This window comes from Taudactylus pleione, unplaced genomic scaffold (assembly GCF_031769625.1).
Source record: "Taudactylus pleione unplaced genomic scaffold, aTauple2 ptg000652l, whole genome shotgun sequence".
Lineage (NCBI taxonomy): Eukaryota > Metazoa > Chordata > Amphibia > Anura > Myobatrachidae > Taudactylus > Taudactylus pleione.
The window spans coordinates 2233445-2254220 of record NW_028285054.1 but is presented as its reverse complement, the minus strand read 5'-3'; the positions used below and the strand labels follow the sequence as shown (position 1 = coordinate 2254220).

At 44.6% G+C, this 20776-nt stretch overlaps 1 protein-coding gene across 6 annotated transcripts in view; it reads left to right on the top strand.

The window, feature by feature from the left end:
• The window catches only part of MARK3 (microtubule affinity regulating kinase 3), a 71664-nt gene that overhangs the window by 13118 nt on the left and 37770 nt on the right, over positions 1-20776 (top strand). For all 6 annotated transcript variants that reach the window (XM_088455304.1, XM_088455303.1, XM_088455300.1 and 3 more), the window contains exons 4-5: positions 14724-14772; positions 16286-16351. In XM_088455304.1, the coding sequence (XP_088311430.1) occupies positions 14724-14772; positions 16286-16351 (115 nt within the window). The remainder of the gene's footprint in view (positions 1-14723; positions 14773-16285; positions 16352-20776) is intronic.

Sequence of the window (20776 nt, the reverse complement as noted above, 5' to 3'; positions counted from 1 at the left end):
CTGGACTACTGGTAGTATAGTGTTGCCTACTGTAAGCTTGTGGTAGTCGGACAGAGTATCGTGTGGTGTCACAGTGATCGCAAAATACACGCTATAGTGTGTATTTACGGGCAATGAGGGACTCGCTTTTTAAAAATGAATGGGTCCCGAAGGACGCGACGCAGCAGCCGGCCAAGCAACTTCCCAAACCAATCCGCTTCGGGCAGCAGCGTCTCCTCATCCAATGAGGACGCCGCCCGCGGCTTTCCGCCCACTAGCTATTGGAGGAGACAAAGAGCAGGGCCGGGCCTGGATTGTACAGCACACAGCAGTTGCTACCACAGAAGGGGAAGTGCGGACTGTGCATGATTAGCCTGGAGCCCAGAGAGGCGGAAGCTAGAGCATGTGCTCCCCAACACTGAACCTCTGAGCACTGCACCTCTGTTCTCCTCCCATCCCCTCCCCAGTACAGGCGGCACCTATGATCCCCCCCCACCCCCCATACAGGCATTGGCAGCATCTGCACCCTGGACAAGTACAGGCAGCACCTTCGATCCACCCCCAGGACATGTGGCACTTGCATCTCCGCTCCAAGCAGCAGAGGCAGGTGCCAGGGGAGCTGTGTGTTCTGGCGCCCTTTTCCAGTTACTGGCGTCTACACTCCCGGCTGCTGTGGACCGAGGGCTCTGCAGAAGGACACTCTGCCCAGGAGCCATGTGAGAGGTGGTAGAGTGCCCTTGGCCGAGGGCTGTTTGGGTGAAAAGTGACTTAAAGTAGTGTGGGGAGGGGGCAGCTCATCTCCAGATCATTGTCACTCTCCGGAGTGATATGGAGGATGTGAGGTGCAGGAAGATATCTATATATGTCTACTGTACCAACAGTCCAGTAAGAAGCACGGCACTCCAGGGTGTAATCCAAGTAAAAAAAAAAAATGATTTTATATATAGGTGGTTCGTATCAAAAATACATCATAATCCTCATGGGGGGGGGGGAATTCAATTCGACGCGATGTTGAATAGCCGTGGGAGGGAGCTCCCGCAGCTATTCAATTCACCGCGCTGTTTGGGTTATGCGAGGAGAAATCCAACAAAAGTGTTGAATGCCTTGTTAAGGCACGATATCCGGCATTCTCTGACCACACAGCGCGGTGAATTGAATAGCTGTGGGAGCTCCCTCCCGCGGCTTTTCAACATCGCGTTGAATTGAATTCCCCCCATAGTAAAGTGTCAACGTTTCTGACCCACTCGGGGCCCCATCATCAGGACACAGGAGATGTACAGAAACAGCTCACATCAGGTGGGAAAGAAGGGTTCCTTCCTCACCTGATGTGAGCTGTTTCTGTACATCTCTGTCCTGATGACGGGGCACCGAGTCCGTCAGAAACGTTGACACTTTACACACACACACACCCAGTATCTTCCAAAGCCAATCAGCTTCGTTGGCAGTGTCTCCTTGTCCAATGAGGGTGTGGGGGCTGTACTGACAGGGAGATCCCGTCGCCACTACTCTGGCTTTCCCCTTGTCTTAATTGCCCCAGGGTGCTGACAGTGTGTGGTGGGACCTTTTTGTACAATGCCAGTGACAGCCCATAACCCCCTCCTTGACCCCCAGTACTGCACCAGCTATCTACCTTTGCCACCTCCCGCCCCCAGCACTATTGCAACTAATGTCTGCTCTTACTCCCTCCCTACCCTCCGCACTGGCTGCCCATACTCCACTCTAGATCTACCCCAACTTCTCCCTGCCTTTACCCCCAGCTCTACCCCAACTGCTGCTTGCCCTTATCCCCCTGTACCCCATCTGCTACCTGTCCCCAGCACTGTCCCAACTGCTACCGGCCCTCACCCCTCCATAATATCTGATGGGACCCAGAAACAATGGAGGAGGACCCCAATTTTTTAAAGTGAGGGGTCCCTGGGATCCACAATTTTTTTCGCTCAGCGCGATCACTGCAGTGTCTAATGAAATCTGTACACCACCATGACTGTACATGACTCGTTAAAGACTGGTTGCTCAGTCAGCAGTGCCCTGGATTAAGCTCCTATTTCTGTAGTGTTTGTTACAGGGCTAAACAGTTTCCTGTTGGAATGGATCTAAATTACCAGCCTGATGCTGCATGTGCGGTTTGCAGAATTTATGTTAGGGGTGCTTTTGGAGAAAGTTACTTGCTGTGATCACAGGTCCATTGTGTGTGATGACTTTGTTGAATGACTGCTTGATAGCCATACACTTATTTAGAAAAGTCATTGTTTAGATCCTTTTATCTGCTAGGAACTAATCAATGATGTGTTCTACTTGCAAACGAAAGCTCCTGACGAACTACGATGCACAAATACATTCTGGAGACATGTTCTTGTAGTTTGCAAACCAAGCTTTTGTGAAGTTCATTTTCAGACATTCTTGTCAACAGAAAATGCAATTGATTTTTATATTCATACACCGAAAATAGTGACAGGCCTTTAGGTTTATTGCTAGTGAAAATTGGGATGTGGAGTACAGGTTGCAACAAACTACATGTGGTGGAGGGGGGATGGCGGGGGGAATAATGAAACACATGAAGCTTTTAAACTGCACTTGGGAATAAAAGTGCAGGCAATCATTTGTAGTTTGCAGTCTTCCTTTATTATCTCTTTAATATTTGATAAGATGGCCATCTAATATTGCCTGACAGAGCAGATTTAAAGAACTCTGTATTGCAGGAAGTGAGGTAATGTGGAAAATCTAGATCAATGAGACACTTATCTTTGTAACCTGTTACGTGTTTTGTAAGACATTTTGCACATATTAAACTATTTCATTTTAGGTCATCCATTTTGGCTATATCCATTTATAGTACACATGGCAATTACGTGCAGTGGATCCAGCGATTTTGTGCGCTATATAAATATTCATGATGATGCAGATTATCTAGTCTTGAGGAACCAGTGTTGCCCAAATATTGGTCATAAAGGGAGTGATTAAATTCAGCGAGATGGAGTTCTTGCAGCTATTCAATTGACCGTGCTGTTAAGTCTGACTAAAGTGCCGACTGTGAGGCTGTTAGCGCCGCACTAAAACAGTAAACTGTATCGTGGCCGATTCTTAAATCTGATTTCTGCTCGCACCTCAGGAGTATACACTACACCAGGGATGGGGAACCTCCTGCCCGGGGCCTTATAAGGCCCTCGGTATCATTTGGTCTGGCCCTCAGAGTTTTTTTTTGTTTTTTTTCTGCTAGCCTCATTTGGCTAGCCGTGTGCCTAGAATGGCACCCTGCAGCCAAAATCTATGCAGCAATGCTACCTGGAGCATCCTTAGGATGCTTCAGACGGTCACACTGCTGCCCTTACAGCTCCCTGGAACATCCTCAGGATGCTCCGGGCATTGCTGGAATTACCCCTGTGATGTCACGCGGAGGGTGCATGGCCTAAACCAGGCACGCAAATAATGTTATATATATCAAAATGGCCCTCGGCAGAAAAAAGGTTCCCCACCCCTGCACTAGACGATGTATCTTTTGTGCAGCTGGCAGAGGATATATGTACACACTGCCAGACGGACTGTTTGATATATCTGTGAAAGACTTCTTTCACCAATATATTGCATCAATCGTGCTGCACGACGATGTAATATAACTGAGAGATGAATCTTTCACACTTGTTTGTATGTACACCTGATCGATAATGACTTCACAGCTGGTTCTTCTGACCAGACCTAGCGGGTGGCTGATAGGAAAGTGTGTATGCACAAGGTCGTTTGTGAGTAATCTTGTCAAGTCTTTAGATCAGCCAGCGGGTCGGCCGATCTAACGATTTGCCATTCAAGTGTGTACACCCCACATAAGAGCCCTCTGGATCCTAGTCAGTCTGTTGGCTGCATACCTATTGTGCATTCAGCCCACAAAATGGCATCCTCCATTGTGTGTAAGAATGGGTAAACTTTATAGTCTTTTACTATGCAGCTTACAGTTAAGGCTCCCATACACGGGGCGATTTTGTATCAGATCCGATGGCACATACGATTTCCCTTCAAAATTCGACCTTTGACATTCTGTAGGATGTTGTGTCTAGAAAAGGTACGATTGTACAAACGACCATATGAGCCGATGTATTAAGATGCGTCACATTGTACTCAATCGGTTGAAATCTTTCTGAAAAACCATTCGATCTACGATGCCGGTACACTACTGCGGGGACGCACATTGTAATAGTCTAGAAAACACCATTTTTTTACACGATTGGTCGTTACGATCATATCGTGTGAATAATTGCCCCGTGTATGGGGGGCCTTTACAGTGACCAGAAGGCACAAACTATTTAGCCCAGAGGACCTCTTGTAATTTGTCATCTGTTTGCAGCTGCTGTTCCTTTAATGGCAATGATAGGGGACTAGCATCTATTATATGCTTTTTACTATTTCTTGTACATCAATTTGGGGGTGACCACTTATCTGTGAAGCTGCGTACACATGTAAAGATTTTCTGTCCAACCATCCAACTAGTTGATTGGTTGGAATGACAATCTGGTAACGTATGGGAGTAACTGATGATCAGCAATTTGCTCCTAAATGCCAGAAAACAGATGAAAATGGTCGTCAGACAAGTTTGTTAAATGTTTGCTCTAAACAATTTGTTCAAACAGTTTTTGTCCATTTTCCGGCGTTTGGGAGCAAATTGCTGATTGTCATTTGCTTTCATTCCTTACCAGGTTTTCATTCCAACCAATCAACTAGTTGGATGGTTGGACAGAAAATCTTTACGTGTGTATGCAGCTTAACTGTATTGTTTTGCTGTATGTTTTGTGTGAAGTCTAGTTGAAGAGTATACTGTCCTCAAAGTGCTGTTTATGATTCACCATTTTAAGCATATGCGATTTCGCTACTAATCATCTCTAAGTGGAGTGAGGAAACAGAAGGTGATTTGGCAGCTACCAGTGTGGGCAGAATGAGATGATTCACTGGTGAAAGTCTGGCATACAGAAACCATTCTTGCAAGCAGACACTAGATCATTGTTTTATATGGAAAGATGCTTTGGAATTAGCACTTGAGATAACTCCCACAATCCCAAAGGCATGCTTTGCAGATGAAGATTAACCTTTTGGCTTATATTGTTGATTTAAATCTCAACCACACTCACAATTTTTTTTATCATACGAGTCTTAAAGGTAACAAATCTGCCTTTTAAATCTTTGTATGATAACTTTTCAGTGCGTATTTTGTTAGTCATTATATTTCCACAACCCATTACAGCCAAATCCCACAACCCTTGGTTACTGGTAAGAGTTTTGCTGATGGACAAAAAGCTCAAAGTGTAAAGCATTCTAATACTAAATCCATATGGAGATGAGAGGGTCTTCAATCCTTGATCATGCATTTTTTTTTAACAGTTTGCGAACTAGGATGCAATGGTTTATATGCAATTATTTTGCAGTCTATTACTGATCTGTTACTGACGTATAGTAGCTTTACTTGCTGTTTCAAGTAATCTTGCAGAATTTATATTCTGAAACTGAGGTCCTATAGTTTATTTTCCAATATGCAAAATTACCATTGCATTTGAACCCCACTTTATTTATTTATTGCCAGTTATATAGCACACACATATTCTGCAGCACTTTACAGAGAATATTTGGCCATTCACTTCCGTCCCTGCCCCAGTGGAGCTTACAATCTATATTCCCTACCACATGCTCACACACATACACACTAGGGTTATTTTTTGTTAGGAGCCAATAAACCTACCAGTATATTTTTGGAGCGTGGGAGGAAACCGGAGTACCCGGAGGAAACCCCGCAAGCACAGGGAGAATATACAAACTCCACGCAGGTAGGGCCGTGGTGGGAATTGAACCCATGACCTCAGGTCTGTGAGGCAGTAATGCTAACCATTACACCGTCTGTGCTAGAGGCCAGTGTAATAGCAAGCCTGAATATGTGCTTGCTTCGATATGTTAAAATGTGTTCTATGGAAACTAAATTAGTAAAAGCTTATTTTATCATAAATAATATAATCCCATCCAGACTTCAATTCTCCTCCTTTTACTTAGTTTTATGTAATAAACTTTGAGACTTCCAGGCTGCTATCCTGAAACTCCAGTTTTTCCTCCTGTCACACAAGATTGGAGTCGCTGCCCTCTCCATGAGGCCGATTCAGTTCAGCAGGATGCCCCGGCAATTTGGCTGCTCAAAATAAGTCATCTCCATGTTCTAAAACAATTCCACACTCCCTGGCAATTGTTGGAGCAAAATCACATGTCTTTTCTTGCACCCTATACCCCCACCTCCCCTGTTGCTGAGCAATGTCCTCCTTTTGCACAATTTACCTTTCATTTCCTGGACTTCCTGTCGCGCTTCCTTGCTGTGGTGCTCCTGTCCGAGAACAGCGCTAACTTCCATGGGTGGTGCCTCCTGTTCACCGAGGGCATGTGGCTGAGCGGGAATATAACGCCGGAAAGGTAGGGTGGAGTGGTGGTGGCCGGAGTCCACCTGCTAGTTCAGTGTAGGGATAGATGTCTGAATCCGATGGCTACTAACCGATGTTTTTGTTGCGATGGTAGTGGTAATACCATTTGATGGTGGCGGTCCGATGTTTGAAAAATCAATCGATGATGTTCCAAGTTTTGTGTGTATGTATATGTGTGTATATATATATATATATATATATATATATATATATATATATATATATGTATATGTGTATATATATATTATTATTATTTTTTTTTTTTTAAAGAACAATTCCTAATAGCTATGCCTACCCTGGCTCCTTCCTGGCTACTGTCTGCATCAGGGCATCTTCGTGAGTTTGTTGGAGGCTTTCTCTCACTGTCTGCCTCAGACGTGACCCTGCACAGTCCCTGACTCCCTCTCCTCTATAGGCTGCTGCTAAGCAACAGGGCACACTACTATCTGATTGGTTCTCTAAGACAGTGAGAGCCAATCAGAGCGTAGCCCTTGGCCTTGCAGCAGACACTCACAATAGTTTTTTTTTTTTTTTTTTCTGTGACTTGCTTCTCTTGCTGTTCCAGCACCTTGGCCAACTTCTATACAGTAGCTTGGTGAAAAATTGTTTTTTGTTTTTTTCTGTGACTTGGTTCACTTCTCGGCTCCCTTTTGCCACAGATAAATGGTTCATACACCTAAACCTTCCTCTACCAATGCTGTATGGAATAGTGAAAGCTCAATCAAAATCCCTCCAGTGGTTCAAGAGATTAGCACAAACTAACAGGCAGACCCCTAATCGGGGACTTTATTATATATATTATGTTCTATGCTATTTTTTCCCAGTCTTGCAAGAAGAAAAGTTAGTAGCAGGGGGTGTGATCCTGAGGATCGCACATCATTGCTGCGGCTCTGTTTGGGAGAGGGGGAGTGCCTGGGGGGAGGCACAGCTGCAGGCAACATAGAGCTTCAAACTTTGTTCAGTTTTCAGGATCACTGATCAGTCTGGATGGAGAGCAAAGGATGTCTCTGCCATGTAAAGTCGGGCCTCAGGAAGACTATCTTGCTGCGGCTGGATCGCCCATTGTTGTGCTTGGGGTAGGAGGAGGGGAGTGTGGAGGATTTGGAGGGTGCTTTGGGTCTGGCAATGCCTCCTCAGGCCAGTGGCTGCTAGAAGACCACCTTCCAGCAGCTGCCGGTGGGCGTTTCTGACATGGCCACATCAGATGCGACAGTGTCAAAGAAAGCCCAGCTTGGAGTGGTCACATCAGAAGCAACCACGCCAGGCAAAGGGTTAATCATGGAAATGGTAATACCCACTTAAGCTAAGTCAGGCAAGACAACAGATCACGGTCATTTGGGTCATTTGTCTGTTGGCCGTGATTAGAGTGCTAAGAATTTATCTGGAAAAGACAGCCAGTATAAGGAAGGCCGATAATTATATTTATCCTTTATGATGTTAAGAAAAGAGGTCAGCGTCCAAGCAGACTAGCAGAATTGATTAGGGCCACCATAAGATGGGCATTTGAGGGGGCTGAACGAGCTGTCCCATCTAGGATCTCTGCTCATTCCAGGAATGGAGGAAGAAAATAAAAAATACGAGATTTGGCACTTACCGTTTTAAAACTTTCTCTGACTCAGTCAGGGGGACACTGCAATCCCTCCCTTATTGGGTTGTGCATGTGAGAAGAATGCAATGCTGTCCTTATTCTTTAGCCTATCGTTGGGGCTTTTTAAGGTTTGAACTGAGGAAGGGGTTGTAGGGGAGGAGTGTATAAACCTTTAGAAAAAAAAAATCCTTTTAAGATGGTTGAGCACAGGTGGTTCAATCAAATTGACTGAGGTACTAATTAAGTCACCTGTGGCTAGGGTTCCTTGAGGACTAAGGGGGTCATTCAGACCCGCTCGCGAGCAAAGGACGCTCGCAAGCGGGTCGATGCTGTGTGAATGCACATGCGCACGATGGAGGGAGCTCCGGCGAGCGGCGAGGAATACGTCGCACGGGGTCTCGCACCAAAGGGGGCGTGCTGTCGAAGATGAGTGACAGCACGCCCCCTTTGGTGGGCGTGCCGGGGGCGTGGCTGCCAGACGGAGGCGTTCCCATGGGAACGCCTACCGTCTGAAGCCGGCCCCACTGACATCAGTAATGATGTCAGTGGGAGTGATTTTTGCTCTGATAGAGCCAAAATCATTCCTGGGCTTGCGGCAGCAAGACCCTACCGCAGGGTCTCGTCGCAAGCCCGATGGTCTTGACCATCGCGACCATCTTTTTGGCCGCTCGCATATGCTGTGGGTGGTCACCCACAGCTATGCGAGCGGCCAGGAGGCCACTCCATTTTCAGGTAGGAGGGCACTGATTCAGAGCGAGCGCTCTGGTCAGAACGTTCAGCTATGAATCAGGCTCAAAGTTTGGGAACCTATGTATTAAGTGCTTGCTCCTGAACCCTCTTTACACCCCATGGTCTAGACAGTGTTCCCCCCAGATGGACTCTGAGAAAGATTTAACAGTAAGTGCCACAAATCTTATTTTTACAAACTTGTCTAAAACACTGAAAGATCAGTTTACAGACTTTTTTTTTTTTTCTGCATCCCAAAATACTGGAAAAACTTTATTAGCAGAAAAGCATTTGCTGGCTCTAATTTTTCTACCATTTTTAAAATATGTTAAAATAAAACAGCCATTTCACACACAGCTTATTCTGCAGTCTTATTTGTCATTTTTTTTCTTTGGTGCGGATTCGCGCCTCCAAACTTCCGCAGGATTGTATCGGCCCCATGAGTCTCTCAGAGCACTATCATCCCCTTTATATTCTCTTGATAATTCGGAGTTGGTTACAGTAGTACTGCCACCATTAGTGATCTAGTATTAAGTGAAGCATAATGTATTGGTATTGCTTTACTAGCAGTTTCTTTTGTTAAAGACCTGATCGGCCACGCTGGTGTAATGATGTAGCGGTATAGTGATTGAATGCATATTCACCAGTGATGACTAAATAAGCTCTATAGTGCGTATTTACGTCCTAACAAGCAGTCAGGGACTCTTTAAAATTGAGCGGGTCCTGCAGGACGCGCTGTGCTGAAGCCGGCCATTAACATCTTCAGTGTCTCCCTGCAACCCCAACCAATCGCTGTGGCTGACAGCATATCCCCGTCCAATAGCCGCCTGAGACCTCTACTCCCGGTCACATGATGCCGCCGGGGCCGAGCTTGCTCTCTTTTATCCTCGAGCCTGGAGATTGTCTGTCTGCCCCGGACGTTCTCTTCCAAGCGCTACAACTGCTTCTCTTTGCGCCAGATCAGGGAGTGACTCTGGGATCCGGGCATTAGAGCTGCATCCAGAACCAACGCAAGGATGTCTGTATTGAGGGAAATGGGTGTGTGACTGGGATTTGATGCAGGTTACCAGGGCAGGTGTGGTGACCACTTCCTCCACCTGACCTCTACCAGCCTACATCCCTATGCTCCTGGCTCTGATAATGGTACAGCTGACACTGCTGCTGTGTGCACAGAGAGGGGGGATGCTGGCAAGTAAGCAGCTGGCACTGCCACAGATGTTAGATTACACACATCATCATGGCAAACCTGCAGCACTGACCCCTTCATATAAGAGATTCCATGTCACTATAATACTATTATACATATATAATCTGGAGAGGTGTCTACGTGCCATTATACAGCACATTCACAGGACAAGGTCATTGTAATAAAATATACAGCTTGCAGCTTTTGTATATAGTGTGGGTATGAAGGAAAACTAGTCTGCATTCAGGCTCCTGTGCTCTGTCTTTTTTTGGTCTTACGCTGGAAACTGACAATTTCATGAGAAATACAAAGAAAATAAGTTTTCTATGACCCTTATCACATATTTCCCTAGCAGTGATGTTAATCATTGCTGCATTTTTCTTTCTTCAATTCGCATTTTCAATCATTCGTTGAGTTTTTTTCTTCCCTGGGTCTGGCCATTAAAGGTGGGTACACACTATACAGATATATCTGCAGATGATGGTTGTTCGTACACACTGAACAATCATCATCCGTGCCTGTCCGCAGGTCCTGGCAGGCAGGGGGCGTGTCCTGGCAGGCAGGGGGCGTGTCCCGCCCCCCTCCTCGCTGCGTGTGTACAGGCGGTCTGCAGACATATCTGTCCATCAGCTGTGCAGTACAGCCGATCCGATATGTCTGTGAACGCCGATGTTCACCGACATATCGCGGGTACACACTGCCCGACGGGCAGCAGATACATTGGCTGATCAATTGATCGGCCAATATATCTGTCAGTGTGTACCCAGCTTTAGAGAGTAACAACGGGCTTAGCCCAAGGTAAGGAGTATGGTCGACTCCCACTGCCTTGAGGGAGTGGGAAAACCTGGTTGTGAGCATGACCGAGAGGAAGGGGGGAGGTGTGTGTGTCTCTGCAGGGGGCGAGGGCCACTGTACAGCTCCTGGGTATAGGGCCACTGTGCAGCTCCTGGGTGTAGAGGCACTATGTAGGTCTGTTACAGGGGCCCTGTCAGGGGAAGTAGAAAGTGCCCTAATAGGCCTCAGGTGCACTATACCCACCCACACACACACACACACACCACCTGCCCACTACCCGTGCATACTGACCACCTGCCCACTGCGCACACACTTGCATCTACCCTTGCCCTCTATTCTCAGCACTGTCGCAACTGTCTGCATTTACCCCGTCCCTACCCCCAGCACTGCCTGCCCTTACTCCCATCTAACCCAAGCTCTACTCCAAATTATTCCTTTTTTTTACCCCCAGCTCTACCCCAACTGCTGCCTGACCTCAACCCCCTCTACCACAACTGCTGCCTGTCCTCACCCCCCCCCCCCCCCATAATATGTGATGGGACCCAGAAACAGTGGAGTAGGACCCCAATTTTTTAAAGTGAGGGATCCCTGGGACCCACACATTTTTTTTGCTCAGCGAGATCATTGTTCACAGGAGTAATGCCGCGTATACACTAGGCGATTTTAAATGAGCGATTGAACGATTACGACATAGTGCTCATTCATCGTGTACTATAATGTCGGAAACGACCAGCGATGCGCGCTCCCCCTGGTCATTTCCGACATCAATCATAGTCTGAACATGCTGGTCAATCTGCCGATAACGACAGATTGGGCATGTTCGGGGATGAGGAAGGTGTCTGCACTGAATGACATATCGTTCAGTGTAGGCACTGCACATTATGAGAAAGTACGATTACAACATTTCTATCATTCCTCTATCTGCTAGTGGATCCGCACCTTAACGTAGTCTGTGACATGAGCTTGCACCTCTGCAGTGACTGTCTTTAGCAAGCATCTGTTGGCTACAAACAGTAGCAGTGTTTTCCCCAGAAATTTTTTCCAGCCGGGTATCATCCAAAAGTTGCCGGGTGGGGGCCTTTGCAATTATACGCGCACTGGGAAAAGGGGTATCTCCCAGACCAATCCAGCCCGACATGTCTCAGGCTGCTCCCCCACTGGCTGTCTGTCAAAAGTGCCCATTATGCAGTGCCCCCTGTATTTGTGCCATTTATACAGTGCCCCCTGTAGTTTTCCCCTTTATGCATTGCCCCCTGTAGTTTAGCTTTGCCCTTATACAGTGCTGAAGTAGTGCCCGCAGACTGGTCCCTTATATAGTGCCCCCAGGCTGGCCCCTTTATGCAGTGCCCCCAGACTTAAATAGTGACCCGAGACTGGTCCTGGCTCCAGCACTTACCTTTACTTGCTGGCCGCTTGCCTGCTCTCCCGCTCGCCGTTGCCTCGCGCTGACTGGATCTAACTAGATCCAGCAGGTGCGCGGGGCAGGCTCCTCACGTCGCGGGTGATGTCATGACGTCACCCGCACAGTGCGTCACTGGGAACGCTGGCCTCTGAAGTGAACGGAAGCTTCTTTAGCCTCCGGTCACTTCAGAGGCCAGTGTTCCACAGCGGGGAAAAGTGCCGGGCGGCAGGCTGTTTCTGCCGGGCGATGCGCCCGCAGAAAACTGCCTGGGGAGAACACTGAGTAGCTGCCATGTTTTGGCTTGATGAGTCTGTCAGTAAGAAGCAGTGTCATGACTGACCTGTAGCATTTCAAGCTCGAACTGTATTTTCTTCAACAGACTTTCCTTGTTCATGCTACAAATGTATTAGATATGAAAGCTTTAATGTGTATTCTAATGAACTGAAGACCTTGAGTTAATCATTCCTGACCTATCGTATATGAAACGTCTGTGAGGTTTATGGTTGCTAGTGAACTGATAGGCTGTATATTCCAGTCCTACTTAAAGCATATACTAGAATAAAGCATTTCTGACATGGGCTGCAAATTTGGTCGGTTATCCTACATCACCCTGATAAGCATCTTGTGGTAATCCTGTACTAGTCAGATCTCTGCCCACTACAAGTCTTTATCTAACCTATATGTATTATTAATGAGGAAGCCTTGCTAACATGCTGAGATTAAACATCCTGGTGTCAGTGCTTCCTGCTGTACTGGAGCTAGCTTCCTCTGACAGATCACAAGTCAGCCCTACTTGCACTGTAGGCTCTCAGACTGCCTGGGTGGAGTAGGAAGCTCGGAATCCCATTTATAATTTATATCTTGCATCAATCAGCTGATGGTTAATGAAGATGATGCTTTTGTGCTAAATGTAGATTCTGATATGGCCTGGTTACTCAGTTCTTTCACAATACGAATGTCATTTGTTGAATTACAGGCCTCATGTTGTTGTAAGACTTGTTTCCTTCCAGTCTGTGGGAATGAAATACTTGTTAGATGCGATGAACACACAGGGGACAATATGTTTGTGTCTTTCCAGTTCACTATTAGAGCTGAATGTAGAAGGTTCAGTAACTTTCCCCACGTGGTTTTTAGACAATGGGTGGCTGTGATTCCTATTTGGCATAATGTTGAGACTGCATCTTGGTTTTTAACTGGAAGAGGCTGTAAATAGTGACATAATAAATACAGCTTGGTACTTTAGATTCATGTGTACTAAATTATCATTTTGTATTGCATGTATTTCTACATATTAATAGTTTTTATAAAACGATCCTTTATACTTCGGATTGGTATGTGTTCGGCATCCTGGCGGTCGGGATGCTGACTCTTACATCACTGGTGCCAAAATAGACGCCGGTCTGAATCCCTGTGCCGGAATACCGACCACCAGGATGCCGAAGGTATCAGGGGGAGAGTTAGGGTGTGAGGAGGGGGATGTTAGGGTAATATTCAGTTTGCCTTTTCCCACATAAATGCATTGGGTTTAGATGCGTAAAGCAGGTTTACATCATCTAAACGTGTGGTGTCAAACTTGCGGCCCTCCAGCTACAGTGGAACTACACATCCCAGCATGCACCGTCACAGTTTTGCTATTGGGGCATGCTAAAACATTGTGGTAGGGCATGCTGGGATTTGTAGTCCCACAGCAGCTGGATGGCCACGAGTTTGACACCCCTGCTCCAAACTATTGATTGCACTGCCGAAACTGCAGTTTGGGCACACAAAAGCCAGACTGTCTGTGCATTTCTGTTTTCTACCTCAGGAGGGTGCAAGCAGAAATAACGAGTGCCTGCGAAGCTTGCGCTCAATCGGCGAAACAAATGGCTCCATCGGGCGCCCAGAAAGGCATCCCCCTCCCATTAAACTACTCTGCATGAGCAGTTCTGCAGCGAATGACTTAAATAGGTCCTTCCACGTTCCAAACTCTGATCACCTCATTTGAAATAAATAATCCTCCTTTAGTCCCAAAGGTACAATAAATAATGTACATATTTTTATTAAATTTACTTGTGCAAGTGTGTATTAAATAATATGGTGGTAGATGTCCTAATTGTGATATTGTATTAGAATATTTTGTGTTTAGGACTGAGTGGGTACCAATTGGATGTTTGTAATATATGTAACATTTTTATAAAGTTGAGATGATGTTTAAAATTTGAAGACATGTTAGGGTTATTTTAAAATACTGACTCTTTCTCTACCATATTACTGTGTAAATATACCCTTATTTGATACGATGATGTATATGTTTTACTGAAATATGCAATTATTATTGTTACTGTTTGTATTGAGTGTTGGTTTTGTGAAAACTCCAATTAAAAAAAAAAAAATACTCAATTTAAAAAAAAAAATTACTTGTGCAATATACTGTAATTTATTTTATGTTTACAGTACTAAAGTCTACATTGAATGTGCTTTGACAATAGTGTAATCCAGTTTGATCAGTCTTTCAATGGTAATTTTTCAGTTATGGTGTTAAATAATATGCAGAAATTACAGTACTTTAAACATTGTACCATGTTTGATGCATCTATGTATTTTTAACCAATTTTTTTTTTCTTTTAGCTTTTCAGGGAAGTACGAATAATGAAGATTTTAAATCATCCTAATATAGGTGAGAATGTTTTTGTATATATTTTTCTTTAAAGTTTTATGTTCCTCTTTGCTAAATAATGTATTCAAATGTTTTCTTTCTGTACCTCTACAGCTTACATCAAAGTCTGTTGCTTGTCACATAATTGCGTCCTGTGTTGCTTTAGTAACTCCTGACCGTCTTTATAGTTTACACACAGAAAAAATGATCCCATATATAAAGCTTTAGAATCTTGTTGGGCTTTTGAGGCCATCATTGTGTGAGCAATGGTTCCTTTAATTTGCAAGCAAGCTCTGGAGAACCCCATGATCGCAATTACAGTCTGTCCTTGTTAATTTGACCTCATGGGGTGTTCATAAACAGCCCCACATTAAACACCTGACCATTGTCCTTGCCAGCGCTCGTATTAGAGGATAATCAAGGTCATTTATCCTTATTTTCTGGTTTTCTCTTCGTGTTGTCATAACACAATGAACGTTTTGGTTTAGTGCACATTTAATACAAACACAGTTTTCATGCCCGCAAACGGGACTTTTTTCACTTTCCCAGACATATTAGGAGTCATTTTACAATTATCAAGACATGTGTAGCAATAATCCTTATAGGAAGAGCTTAATGGAAATGTTTGTCCAAATTTGAGAATGTCTGTCCAGTACATGGAGACAGATCATTATGTGTGTGGGCAGATGGGTCAACCCTAGGAAAGCGATATCTCCAGCAAGTGCTAAATATATTGAGTTAAGCAGTTTTGTTTTTTTTCTTTTTCATAATTCTGTGTGAACAAATCACTTAAGTAAAAGACACTTTTTATAGCTGGTCACGTTTGATGGGATCCTTACATGTTTGGGCCGTGTAATGCTATTAGGTCAGAACAGTTTCTGTGCATTGCTGGGCTCCCTGCCTTCCCCCTACCAGGCTCCTGAATTCTGGAATGACCGTGCTTAATTCTGCCACCTGTCTAAGAGCTTTCCAAGCTCCTGCTATTTTGCTTTATAAGCATGTTTGTAATTGTAGTGCTTAATGCCTTTTGCCTGTAATTGGGTCACAACTGTTTATGCTGTATCCAGGACATACATAAAAACAAGAGGTGACTCCATGTATTTCTTCCTGGTAAAATCCTTTAATGTAAATCCTTTAACTCTATAGTGTACATCTGTATAAACTGAAGTTCAACAGCGCCCTGTAGTGATTACACTAGTGCTTTGCCTTTTATTGTGTTTCTGACATTACATGTGTGTACAGCATTTCCTGGAAATTCTTCTAGCACAGGGGAATAATTAAATCCCTTAGTCATAATTTCCCTTACTTTTTGTTAAGCCCCCGGATATGTGTCCTGTATTGCTGTCGATGTGTCCATGCTGTAGATAGAATCCTGGTCAGGCTCACAGATGATCCTTTTCTAATGTTCTTATTGGTGTCGGCGGGCGATGCGTGATTTAGGCTGCGCAACTTTTTTTGTAAAATAATCAGCAGGACAGTAAGGAAAATCTAGTGTCCGTGTATAACATGCTCTTTTCTGGTTTTTACCTTGTAGTTAAATTATTTGAAGTCATTGAAACAGAAAAAACACTCTACTTAATAATGGAATATGCAAGTGGAGGTAAGTGCTTTTATACATGAAGACCTTCTCATAGACAGCGACCAGATGCCTCCAAAACCTTGGAATGATTGTTTATGATGTACATTGTGGTCTGTGCAGTCATCCCCAAGCCTTAAGTCTCATTCAGGGGACACTGCACAGTTCATTGGCTTGAGCACTGTGGGGGGAATATAAATAAAATAGAACAAGGATTATACGACTTGTGCTTTTTTTTTTTATACATATATATTTTTAGAGAACTACTGAATTCTATAGTTATGCTTATTGCCACTGTCAAAGCAATGGCAATAGTACAACTCACCGGAACACTTCAATATGTACAGGACAGGTTTATCATGTCACTACACATGAGTGTATATGGCGGTTTTGTCTGAATCAGATTGACTTGCTCATTACTTTTAAACCATGCAGAGAAGATCCATACAGGGCTCTTATTGGAAGCTAACTAATAACACCCAACACTTGTGAGGCAGCAATGCTAACCACTGTTCTGTCTTGCTGCCTTTAATGACAAAGTGCTGCCTGTGGCACTAGGTCATGCCTGCAGCTTGCTGCATTGGGATGTTTATCACACACAGGCAGGGCATTTCAGTTGGCAACGAGGGGGGCAAGTTGCAGTTGCAATGGCATAGAAATGCAAGCAACGACTCCTCTGCTCACCCCCCTCATGGCCCGAACACTCCCGGACTCGCTGATTTATGTACGCAGCCCCAAAAATCGTCGAGTGCGTAGCTACCCCTAAGTGTGGCTGTTTGTTACTATTTATTTGTTAAGCTTTATTTATAGGGTCCACAAGTGGTACACAGCGCCGTGCAGGTAAGAAAATGACCGTAAAGTAAACTGTACAATACAGTACAACCACTGGTTCAAAAGCGGGGAGGGTAAATATTCAGTACAAGCTGAATCCTTTACATATAGCATTGGACACAGCTAAACAAGTTCAGAGCCATTGCGAAAGAAGGGGCAGAGAGCCCATGGAGGAAGTGTGGCCGGCGGCAGGAGAAGATGTAGATGAGACAGGAGGGAGGAGGGCCCTACTCATAGAAGTTTACATACTAAAGCGAGAGGGAGACAGATGACACAGGGGAGCTGAGGGCAGCAGCCGTACTTACTCGAGGGGCGAGTCTAACTGAACCCCAAGTAGTAATATTGACAAATGAATATATGGGGGATTATGGGTAAGAAATAAAAAACACTTTCTCTGCAAGATGAATTTAACACCTAAGCTAGTTCGTACGAAATGTTAGACATTTTATATTTTACTTTTACATACAAAGAGTAATAAATTGCCTTAAACATGGTGTATGTAATTTGGGGCATTTATAAACATAGGCTGTATGGTATAAATTTTTGGCCGTAATCTCATTGGGTAACCCTGAGCATAGCTAATCAGAGGGATGCGGTCAATATCTTGATGGTCGGGATGCCGGTGCTTAGAATACTTGTGCCGGAATCCCAACACCTGTCAGAATCCCGGCGCCGATATCCTGAAGGTAAGTAGCAGGGTTAGGGGGATGGTTAGGGTTAGGCGCTAAGGGGGAAGGGTTAGGTATAGGGTATGGAGGGGGGGAGAGGTTAGGTTTAGGGGGGGTTGGGGGAGGTTAGGTTTAGGCATCGGGGAGGGTTAGGATACTGACTGACAGGGGTTTGTATCCTGACCCTGTCAGGATTTTGACTGCTGGGCTCCCGAGCACCGGCATCCCGTACCCAACCCCTAATCAGCTCATCAATGTTCCCAGCAGTAGACTGGGCTTCCCGGGAGGCAGAGACCTGTTCATGTGTGTGATTTATGTGAGGGCATGATAATAATGGAAGAGGCAGGGTCCCCGGTAACACTGCAATGATGAAAAGCTCCTGTCCCATGACTGGATGTAGGAAGATTTGAGTGTCAAAAGTTCCTGTGTATAAAACAAAGTTCATATAAGCTGACTGTTTCATGTAAGCTGACTATTTGGTAACGTAATGGTCGTCTCCATCCCACATAGCGGTCACACAGTCACTGGGCTGAACATTGATCTGCAGTGTGATTGGCCACTAATTTGGGGCTGTGCGTTGAACATTCTCACAACTACAAAAAGTCCATCTCATGTGCCAGTGAAGTCTGCTCCATAAGCACTGTTTATATCAGCAGACAGCCTTTATATTTCCTTTTGGTGCTCAGTGGTAAATACTCTGCCCCTTTTTAAAATGTCATCTTAGAAGAAGTGTTAGTATTTTGGCAGCAGCCCTGTGTGAGTGTGGTCAGCAGTGTTAATGAAGTACAGGGAAGGGAAGTTTATTTTACAGATTAAAGTGCCAGAGCAAGAGTTCATGTTCTGCAAGTTGAGCCTTTTTGGTGTAACCTCAGATGTTCTTATTAAGGTCATGTTTGAAATGATGTAGATGAACGATCTGAACTTTACAAAGCAGGATTTGTTTTGGTTTCTTTTTGGGGGGGGGGGGGTAGTTTCCTGTGAAATTGTTTCATTTGCAAGTTTGCGATGCAGGGGAGAACTGCATGTAAGATTAGAACAGAGGCTTTTATTAGGTTTAGTAATCTATTCGTTGCTGACCGTTATGCAAAAAAACCCTTCTGCTTTATCACTAATGTCCACCCCATGGCTTGGTTAGATATGTTCCATGTTCAGTGTGTTGATGTGCTGGGAATGACTTACAGTATAGCCTGAATTAAATAGGAACCTGACCCCTCCTGTGGGTGCAAGCAGGTATCAGACTAAACTCGCACTAACCGGCATTCTCCGACTAAACTCCCAGCTTTAGCTGCATTAAGTGGCATTCTCCTACTTAAGTAGCTTTATTCATACTTAACAGTGCGCAGAATTGAATAGCTCAGGGAACTCCTTCCCGGTGCTATTAGCAGGACGCTGAATTCAGTCAATCTCCTATAGAGAATATAGATAGACAGTGGGTGTTCGGCCTCAAAATGCATAGTCTTGTGTTCAGGGATGTCATGGAAGCAGGCCGTACCGCGTTTCAAGCAGAACACTGACCAGATTGTGTTTAATAGATTCACAGACAGAGGAGTACCCCATCTCTTTCCAGTGCAAGGCCATTTTGACATTTAGCAGCATTCAAAATATGTTGCGAGTTTTTGGGCTGAATGCGTGATTTTACACATGGGTGGGGGTAGCAAGGATTGCTCTGAGGTCATCAGTATTTTCACAGTAGGTCAGTGTTTAGGGCAAATCCGCCATATGTGCCGCAGAGTGCCTTGCTGGCCAGAAGCGCCTAGGAGGAGACAATTTAGGGACAATTTTTAAGCTACGGTCATATTGTTTATAACAGCATAATCCATATTACACAGCACTGTACAGAGAAACTAATTGCTGAGATCAGTCGCTGTGAACAGTAAAATCACACTCGCCACATATAGGGCCCTGGTCGGAATGGAGCAGCAGCATAGCTCACTGTGACACTGTTATATGCACTGACGCAGTATTCTCTACTGTCAAATGTTTATTTGTAAAACTAATTCAATGTACTTTTTTTTTTTTTTTTTTTCTTTAATTCACAATTTGTTCACTACTTTTTTTTAATGTGCACAACATATGTGATCTTTCTACCCTTAAGTGAATGGTGAATATTAGCACAGCCACAGTGTAGCTGTAATGTCATGATCTTGCATGCATAATATGATAGTCACTGCTCAATATAGAGGGGTATTCAATATGAAACGTAAACTTCGCAGTCTATGCATGTCGAAGTTTTCGCCGCACATCGGAGCTTTTGCCGGCGGAAAAGTATCGCGCATGCCCCCTCTTATACAATTTGAAATCGTCGAAAACGGCACCCGGCGTAAGTGAAATCAACGAAAACTTCACTGATTTCTGGGGAAATCACCCTAACACTCCCAAAAAGATGCTCCGACATGGGGGATCACTCTGGATACCCCCGTTTAGCCCTGCTGAAGGTTTTTGGGGTCTTTAAACGGGCTCAATAGCTGCTATTTTGGGGATTTGGGAAGGTGCTAAAGAATAGTATTTAGAAGGTTTTTTTGCAGAAAATAAGTAGTCCCAGTAAATTTGGGGTACTTGAAAATGGGGGTGAGCATATTTAAAAGTTGCTAAAGTGAAGTTTTAAAAAATGAAAAAAACACCTGGGGCATACTTGGGGACCCCCCTAGATTGTAGTTCGCTAGTTTTTAATTTTGTACCCTCCAATTATTTTTTTCGCCCCAAAAAGGAAAGTGCTTTTTTTGTGGTCTTCTGAGGTATTTTTTTTTAAAAAGTTTGACACCGTTTACCTTTGGGGGACTGTCTGAAGGTTGCAGGGTGGTTTCCGAAATGTTGCATCCCAAAAACCTAAATTTTGCACTTTTTTTCGCCACCCACTCCTTGGTGATACTTTTTCGCATGGTCGAATGCAATATACTTTTCGCACCGGCGAAAAGTTTTCAAATTGAATACGGTGTAAAAGTGGCGAAAA